The sequence below is a fragment of the Simochromis diagramma genome, unplaced genomic scaffold, assembly GCF_900408965.1.
Source record: "Simochromis diagramma unplaced genomic scaffold, fSimDia1.1 OVJJ01000822.1, whole genome shotgun sequence".
NCBI lineage: Eukaryota > Metazoa > Chordata > Actinopteri > Cichliformes > Cichlidae > Simochromis > Simochromis diagramma.
Window position 1 is genome coordinate 4,055,243 of NW_024387520.1, and position 9,310 is coordinate 4,064,552.

Genomic DNA, 9,310 nt, shown 5'->3' on the forward strand with positions numbered 1-9,310 from the left:
TACTTGTTCCTAATGCCAATCGATCCATCACTGTAAAATTCATAACATCGACTATTAATTACTAAACCGATCTCCCGCACGGTTGTCTTGATGTCAACATATCGACTCTTAAAATAACCCCCAAAAGGACTCAAAATGCGATCGGAAACAAGGGGGATTCTATAAACTACAGTTATTTGTCTTTTTCTGCATTTTCAGAAAACAAAAATAACATTGGAACATTTGAACAGGAGACCCGGTGACTTATGTGGATGGACACTTTTTGCAGTGAATGAACGGAGGGGGACTCTAACCAATAGAGAGAAAGAGAGGGCTTGGCTATAACCTTAGCCTCCCATTTTCTCTCTCCCTCTCCCCCCCCCCCCCTTCTCCTCCTCTCCTCCTCCTCTATGCAGGGCTCTGGCCAGTCAGTCGCCTTTGATTATCAGTCTCCAGCAGCCCCTCTCTTGGCTCCTTGACATGAGCACCATATAAGGCGCAGCGATCTCCATAGAAACGTGTCAGTTTCAATAGTAGTGTCAAAGTTCACTATATACAGACATTCGCGCAGATCCCCCGTTTCGGAAACATTGCTCTGCTGGTCCTCCCGTTTAAGCGCATTCATTTTTTGGGTCTCTCCTTCTTCTTGCATATTCTATCAGTTGTTGGTGTTTTTCCTCTTCTTTTTTTATCTTTTCTCTTCGTATCTCCATTCCTCCTGCTGGAGAGAGGTGAAACTATACATGGGCACTTCATTCGGCGAAACGGTTTTCTTTCGCTGCCTGGCGAGATGATGAGGTTTATTTAAGACTATAGATGTAAAAATCCAGCTCTTCAGTTTTTCCTCCCCTCCTATACGACGAAGACGGGAGTGTAAAGGAGCACGGGGAAGAAAAGAAAAAGGAATTTATCTCCGCAGCACTTTGGATCGCGTGTCTTTCCAGCAAAAGCTTCTTTTTTTTTCTCCACTCGTTCCTGCGTCCATGTGAATCGCTCCTGCCTTCCCTTTGTGGCTATTTTATATCAAACTGCAATTTGTTACGTCTGGACTCGGGTTTTCCTACAAGATTAGGGATTCCTGAATGGCTGACTGCAATTTACCTTGGAACTGGCCTCCCGATACTTGCATATCCTGATCGGGTGCCTATTCAATCGCACTCCTGAATTTTGAATGTATTGATCGCGTTGTACTCTCCTTCTCACCCCATATGAGATTGCGTGCTCCGATTTGACTTTGCACTGCCCCGTCTTTTGAGATCTCATTTTTCTCTTCTACGCTTCATAAACATCGGCGATCATTTCGCTTTATAGCACTTTCCGGGGCCGAGATATGGCAATGGTAGTTAGCGTTTGGCGAGATCCGCAGGAAGACGTGGCCGGACCTCCGAGCGGCCCCAACCCAGCAGCGCAGCCGGCAAGGGAGCAGCAGCAGGCGGCATCGGCGGCGCCGCACACTCCGCAGACCCCCAGCCAGCCGGGACCCCCGTCCACGCCGGGAACGGCCGGGGACAAGGGGAGTCAAAATTCTGGACAGAGTCAGCAGCATATTGAATGTGTGGTTTGCGGAGACAAATCGAGCGGCAAACACTATGGCCAATTCACCTGCGAGGGATGCAAAAGTTTCTTCAAGAGGAGTGTACGGAGGAACTTAACATACTCATGTCGTGCCAATAGGAACTGTCCCATTGACCAGCACCACCGAAATCAGTGCCAATACTGTCGGCTGAAGAAGTGTTTAAAAGTGGGGATGCGGCGGGAAGGTGAATATATATATAATTTTTTTTAAGCCAACTCATGATTACGCATCATCCTAGTAGCAGAATAACAGAGCTGCCATGTTGCATTAAGGTCACAGGCTATATGGCTGGGCATACTGCAGTCTCCATCCATGTTGAGAGGGATGTTTGCATGAATGGTTAGTCTGAGAGAGGGGTTAAAAAAAAGGCCAGTGCAGCCACAGCAGCTATGCTTGTGAATGCAGGTCGCCTGAACAAAGCGACTCGTCCAGCTGACCCTCTTTATTTTGTGTTTTTCTTTGCAGGCTAAACTGAGTTCTTTGCGAGCAAAGGCGTAAAGTCGAGCAAGCCCATTTTATGTATAGTTTTAGACCAGAGGACCGATTTCTATGTGTGTATGTGTGTGTGCCTGTTATGTTTGTCTCTGTATGTGTGCGTGTGTGTGTACAGTGAGTGTGTACAGTATGTGTATGTGTGTGTCTGTGTACAGTGTGCAAGGCTAATAGTCCCTACCATCAAGTATCTGCAGCTTACTAATTTATAATTGTACAGTAGGATTTGTAGCCCGAGTTTCCGTGAATGTGAGGCGAACACACTACAAACCCACGTCTCTCTGGCTCCTTATGCTGACTAGACAGCTCAAACACACTAAATAATGTCGCTGAAGTTGTTCGTGGCTCCTTGTTTAGCTTGGTGCATTACAGGCCTTATAACTTTGCTCTCTATGTCAGGTGTTTGATTCCAATTTATGTAGACATCCCTCCGTTTAAGCCTATTATTTGCAGTACACACTACGAGCCCATGCATAATGTACACCGACTTGCATTAATTTTTTATTTTTTTTTAATATTAAACAATTGCCGGATTCCTTTTAATCCTAGTTGAGCGCTTGATGTGGGCAAAACGTGCAAATGTGCCTGCATTTAGCAGTAATTATCAATCGTATTTCGAACACGTTTGGCCGCTTTTAAAAATTATTTTCCAAAACACGACCCCACGTAAATACAGTGCAAAAGTGCCATGCAATTACGCCTCAAAACATCAAAGGGAGCAAAATTGTCAAATCTACTTTTAGATAAGAAATATACGTGTGTGTGTGTGTGTGTGTGCGTGTGTGTGTGTGTGTGTGTGTGTGTGCTGTGTGTAAAAGGGAATATATTTTTCATTTGCATTCAACCTCATATACTTTGCATCCCTAAATACAAATGCAGTGTGAGGAACGAGGGACATAGCATATCTGTTCTGATAGAATAATTTTCTGTGAAATATTACAGTCTTACGATCAGGGCACAGTAGTCAATATGTTTTGAAAAGCGTGCTGAATTTTTTATTTCAGTGCATGCCTTTTTTTCTTTTTTCTTTTTCTTTCACTGAGAAGAAGCACACAAGCTGCAGCTTGCATCATGGTTGTACTACTCATGAACAATCTTTATCAGTTCTGGATGCACATTTCCTCTTTTTTTCTTTCTTTTTGTCAGCGGTTCAGCGAGGACGAATGCCTCCAACCCAGCCCAACCCAGGCCAGTACGCACTGACGAACGGGGACCCTCTGAATGGCCATTGCTATCTGTCCGGATACATCTCGTTATTGCTGCGGGCCGAGCCTTACCCGACGTCCCGGTACGGGAGCCAGTGCATGCAGCCCAACAATATCATGGGTATCGAGAACATCTGCGAGCTGGCGGCTCGATTGCTCTTCAGCGCCGTGGAGTGGGCGAGAAACATCCCTTTCTTTCCCGACCTGCAGATCACCGACCAGGTGTCCCTTCTCAGGCTGACGTGGAGCGAGTTGTTTGTGCTTAACGCAGCCCAGTGTTCCATGCCTCTGCATGTTGCCCCTCTGCTTGCCGCGGCGGGCCTCCACGCCTCCCCGATGTCCGCGGACCGCGTCGTGGCTTTCATGGATCACATCCGGATCTTCCAGGAGCAAGTGGAGAAGCTTAAGACCCTGCACGTAGACTCGGCAGAGTATAGCTGCCTCAAAGCCATCGTGCTTTTTACATCAGGTGAGTGTCCCACATGTCACACAAAAACATGCCTAAAATCAAATGAGGCCTAGTTCCAGTAATGTCAGTGGGTGCATGCTCCTTAAAGCGAAGTGCTGTGACATCAATAATATGGCTGTCAGGTTTAGGCTGGTCACAAATCTGAGATTACGAGATGTTTGTGTTGCCGATGAAAGCTATTTTGTCAACAGCTTGCTACATATCCACTTACATGCAATTCCATGTCAGCTGTAGCCGCAGTATAAGACGTGTAAACAAATCCAGATTGAGTAAGCGCATCAAGTTTTTCAAGTGCATCACTCACTCCCAGTGCTTTTTTAAAAAGGAGATAATTAACATTCTCATGTGTAAATATTTTCTAATTGTTGAGTTTAAAGTTTTCTGAACATGTCTGAGCCGAGGCTGAAATTGTTCGCCTCCATAAATTTTGGAACAGGTGTCAAATAATTGAGCGTAAAGATTAAATAGTCTATCACCGGGTGATATATGACAGCTGATGCACTTATGAGTGTCGGTGCGTGCTTTTATCCTTGCTTTTCGTGTGCAAACACATGTCTTGGAGTTGGAGGGGGGGGGGGGGGGGTTGCAGGAAATAATCCTTAGCAGATTGAGAACAAAAAAGCTGATGAAAGTTGACTAGTAGGCTGTGTCAGTGGATCGCTTCTGTAGGACCTAGAGTAGCCCTGCTGCTTAGACTGTTTGTTGATTGCTTAGAGCCGATCTATTAATTTTCTTAGTTATTAATGGTTTGTTTCATTGCACAGCTTTGAAAAAGTAATCAGCTTTTCTTTTTTTTTCTCTTTAAAAAAAAAAAACTTGCGTAGGTCATTGTTTAATTGACGGCCGACTGGGGCGAGGTTATAAAGGTCCTTATTTATGCTCGATGCACAATTTGGATGCTATTTTGGAGTTAGCTGTGTAGGCTTGCTGGCGGTAGGCCTGTTATGTCAGGGGAGTCTGTTGATTATGGGAAGGAAAAAGGAAAGTCTAAACTCGCTTGCAGGCCTCAAAGTACTTTGTGAACTTACCTCAAAGTTTTGACCTCATTTTCTCACGCTTGGCCCGTCCCAAAATTCTGCATTTAAGTTACATATTATCTATAATTGCGCATGCTCATAATAAAATATTCAGTTTTGCTGTGCTTTTCAGATTTGGCTTTATATTAAAATAATTGGCACATTCATTATCCCTAGAAAGCGGCATAACATTTTAATGTGAAAGGGGTTACACTTGTCTTTCAGTGTGTTTCAGTGATAATTAGGCCTATTTATTATTAAATTATCTTCGCTGAGAGAGCTAAAACTTCACACGTATATTACCTTTACTGTTTCCATATTAAATTATATTATGGCTGTATTCTGTTCTTTTATATTTAATTACATTACTTTATTATTTTATTATCATATATTACTTTCTATTATTTTTTTTATTATTTTATCACAAAATTTTCGCACATCATATTAAAATATCTCACAGTGTGTATTATGAGGATTTAAATTATCCCAAAAAGTTCAGTGCTCACTAAAGTTAAACAAAAGGAGCACAGAGTTTGTATTCCAAGCTACGAAACCGCCGTCAACTTTTACTTTTCCTCTTTGGTGAAAACATTACCACATAGGTTTTCCTACACTTGGAGAACTTAGTAACTGTTTATATTTTTAGTTTCAGAAGTCATAATAACTACTTCAGTTTGGGGCTTTGACAGTTTGGTTAATTTGATACGCCAATTTTTGGTGGCCCACTGGAAAGTAAATATATGTTTAAGACAAACAATACGTATTTGGTCTCTGTTACCGTTTTAGGTAATATCACAGCCTTTTAGATTCGCTTTGCTCAATATTAGCCCACACATCCTGTAATGTAGCTTTGTGCAGTGACATAGCTGACTATATCCTTTTAGTGCACAGCGTTTCAGTAATTCACCCCAGATTACCCAGAGAAACTCCATACACACATTAACATCCTCCATGTTTTCTAACAGATCATTTAGTTAGTTTGATAGGCTACAACTGGTGTCGGCTATAGAAAGTCATGTGGCACTTTGCCAAGATCAGCGTGGATTGTTTGCCTTTAATAACGCCCGACTTGTCAGTATTTGATGCATAAATAATAGTGGTCAGGCTAAACTATTCCGTAAGAGTTCAGGATCATTGTCTTGCATTAACTCCTTATCCACATGTGCACACTGTGGTGTGTGTGTGTGCCTTTGCTAACTCAGTGAAATAGTCGTTTGTGTATCTGGAAGCTATCTTTTCCTGTGTCCCACTCTATTGAGGTTATGGGGTGCAGTGCTGCAGACAGGGCCTTATGGGGAGCTATGGGGTGTCTTTGACCGGCTTTCTCTCCACGCATACGTTCATATGAAACATATTTTCCGCAATGCTTTGAACACCTTATATGGCTGCATTGCAAAATTCATGCCAAGCACTGGATTTTACTAGATATTTCCTAATGTAATTAACTTCAGCCGCATTGATTGCTGTAGATTTTAAAAGGGACACTCAGCGTTAATCCAAGGGGATTTGCATACATGGTGCTTTGACCGGCCGGACAAGGGTCACAGTAAATCACCCCGAGATCTCAGCATTGGCCTCGGGTTCATAAGGTTATTGTGTCTGGCCATAGTGAATTATAACACTGAGAAATTAAGAATAGGCTTAAAAGTGTCTTCCAGCGCTAAATATATAGTGCTTAAAACTAAAGCTCTCATTCTTTAGTAGTTTCCACAAAAGCACGGCTTTCTACGAGATCTTTTAAGGACAAGCTAGCCTTCATGTGGGATATATATGAGAGCGGTTACGCTGTTTGCGTTTACAGACGTTTATAAGCAGCGCAATACGCATGCCCGGATTGTGAAAAAATCAGATTTTTTAACAAGCGATTAAAACGTATAAGACACTAATAAGACTGATTCAAGCCTTATTTGCCTTTGTCTGTACTGAAGCGTGGCTGCATATCCCACCAGTTACCACCTAACACGTCTCGCCTACGTTGTGCACAGACTCATTTTCTGACATTTTATGTCGCTTCTGTGTGACTATTGACTTCACCTCCTCTAATAAATTTGATTGCTTTTAGGGCCCTGTCCTATAGGCTCCATCGAAAAACAGGCCAAGAGTGGTCTATGGAGAGAAGAGCGGCGAAATCACTTAGCAGCTTACTACAGAGTAATTAGGTCACATTACATCTAGTGTAATTTCAGATTCATCAGTGCCGTTTATGTTTCCATATACTTGAATCCCCAGAGCCCAGACATTAAGAGCAGGGGCCTTTAGCCCTGTAGCCAACCCTTCATCTTTTGCCATGTCGCCCGCCAATTCTTACTCTATATGTCTGCAATAGGTTTAATGACATTTAGAAATATATTCCGGTTGACTGGTTCAAAGAAAGGTAGCGACATCGTCCTCCGAATTGTGCATCCCCTACTGCAGCAGCAAGTCCCCTGTTTGTTCTCTGGGCTATAACAGTCCCACTCGCTCAGTGTGATGTAGCATGTTTGGGCAGCATGTTTGTTCATTCCACATTGTCAATAACACATAATGGCGGGTGTTGAATGATAACCAGAGCGCTTTTGCGGGACACGAATTAGGTATGGTAAGGTGTGCACTTGCCAAAGCCCACTTGGGGCAAAAAGTAACCATGTGCCTTTGTGTTCAGTACTCTGTGGAGAAAATGTCAGCGAATATATCGGCAATATAAATTGATTTGTGCGCCTTTAAAAATAATTTGTAAAAGAAAATGTAGGCCTACGTGGGTTTGAGAACACTCTTTCTTTCGCCTGTGTGTTTCTCTCCAAGCTTGGCGGCCTGACATAGTTTGGAATATAATTTTAATCATAGATTTTCAGTTATTTTTTGACTTTGTTCCTCGATATCAGATTCAGGCACTTTTTTCCACAACGTTTTTTTAGCCCGGGGCTAAAGAAATAAGGACTCTAACCACAGTGTATTGTGTGCGTGTGTGTGTGTGCGTGTGTGTGTCTTTCTCAGACGCTTGCGGCCTGTCGGACGCTGCTCACATCGAGAGTCTACAGGAGAAATCCCAGTGCGCCCTGGAGGAGTATGTGAGGAGCCAGTACCCGAACCAGCCCAGCCGCTTTGGGAAGCTGCTGCTGCGGCTGCCCTCTCTGCGCACCGTCTCCTCTTCGGTAATCGAGCAGCTGTTCTTCGTGCGTTTGGTAGGTAAAACTCCTATTGAAACCCTCATCAGGGATATGCTATTATCCGGGAGCAGCTTCAACTGGCCTTACATGTCCATCCAATGATCCTTATATGAAAGTGGAAAAAAAGAAAGGAAAAAAGGACCAAAATTCAGCACCCCTCACCCCATCCTCCTTCAAGAAGACTATATATAGGACCTTTTCTGAGAAACTTGGAAGACATTACTTTTTTTCTGTCTTCTGGGACTGTGATGGAATACATTATGTACAGAAAAATATTGGAACTGGACTTTACACCTGTGTAAATCCACTCTCATCTTCAAGAACAAAACTCTTCATTTTGTAAAATACTAGTCTTTATTTTACTTTTTTGTAAAAAATACAAATAAAATGAAAAACATCATATGCGCAGTAAGAAAAAAGAATCAAGACTTAGCGGGAAAATAATGTTTCCAAGCAATTATAAGAATTGTCCTGTGTCTATGTACCTCTCTGTTTTGTATTATTTCTGGTTCTAAACCAGGGTTTCTGTGATTCTATACTAATAATTTTTTGATATAACCTTTTTGCTTCTTATAATGAGTGCGATATATGTTGTCGAAGCTATGTTCTCCAAGAATTAAAATTGAAGTGAGAATTTAAAAACAGAAAAATAAAGAAATTTAGACAAATAAGAAACAGTCTAATCGCTATGACAATATCACCACTGATGGTTGAACTTTTTCCCAATTGATACGATGGACCTGCAACAGCAGCAAACTGACCTCCAGGACATTTTTACTGACATTTTTACTCCAGGACGTCTGGGGCGCCTTTACCCGGACCATAAGTGCGTGTGGAGTCGATCATCAGTCACAGAGGAGAGACATGAAAATCAAAAGCACTTTTAATATATCATTTCAAATACATTTTGTTTGTTTCGTCTTGAAAATTTTCATTGTTTCTTGAATTTTATTGGTTGTTGCCTTCAATTTGCTTACTCCATGATGCAGCTTTTTGCAGAAGGGTCGGTTGATGAAGTTGTGTGATGGTGACTGTACTATTAAAAAAGAAATAGGCAACGATGTCTCCTTCTCAAGCGTTTTCCTACAAGCAAATGTCAAGATGCTGTGGCTTATTTTATACCATCTGGGGGAATATGTTATCTCTGTGCGCTGCTAGATTCTATAAGAGAAAAACCCGCAAGATATCCCTTCATTTACTGAGTCAGAAACACAAGATACTTTTCGCCTCTATTTTGTCTGACAGTGAAAACGAGATGATGCACGAATTTAGTGTGGTAATTACACAAAAAGACGCATGCCTTACATACCCACTGACATAACTGGCAGTGCGGATGCAACGGAAGGGAGACTATACGTGAGGAACTACAGCCGTGAGCTCTCTGCTAGCCTGTGAGCGCATTAATGTTTAATATTTTTCCCAGACAG

General features: G+C 42.4%; 1 protein-coding gene across 2 annotated transcripts; it reads left to right on the top strand.

Annotated features, from left to right (window-relative positions):
• Positions 1 to 387: 387 nt before the first annotated feature.
• On the top strand, positions 388 to 8,944 carry nr2f1a (nuclear receptor subfamily 2, group F, member 1a). 2 transcript variants are annotated; one of them, XM_040019663.1, is made up of 3 exons: positions 388 to 1,739; positions 3,197 to 3,721; positions 7,711 to 8,944. In XM_040019663.1, exons 1-3 carry the CDS (start codon positions 1,310 to 1,312, stop codon positions 7,983 to 7,985), a joined length of 1,230 nt encoding a protein of 409 aa, XP_039875597.1. In that variant the 5' UTR covers positions 388 to 1,309; the 3' UTR covers positions 7,986 to 8,944. The 2 variants fall into 2 exon arrangements, with proteins under 2 accessions (XP_039875597.1, XP_039875595.1); XM_040019661.1 differs by having other exon boundaries at positions 391 to 1,739; positions 3,194 to 3,721.
• Positions 8,945 to 9,310: the final 366 nt, after the last annotated feature.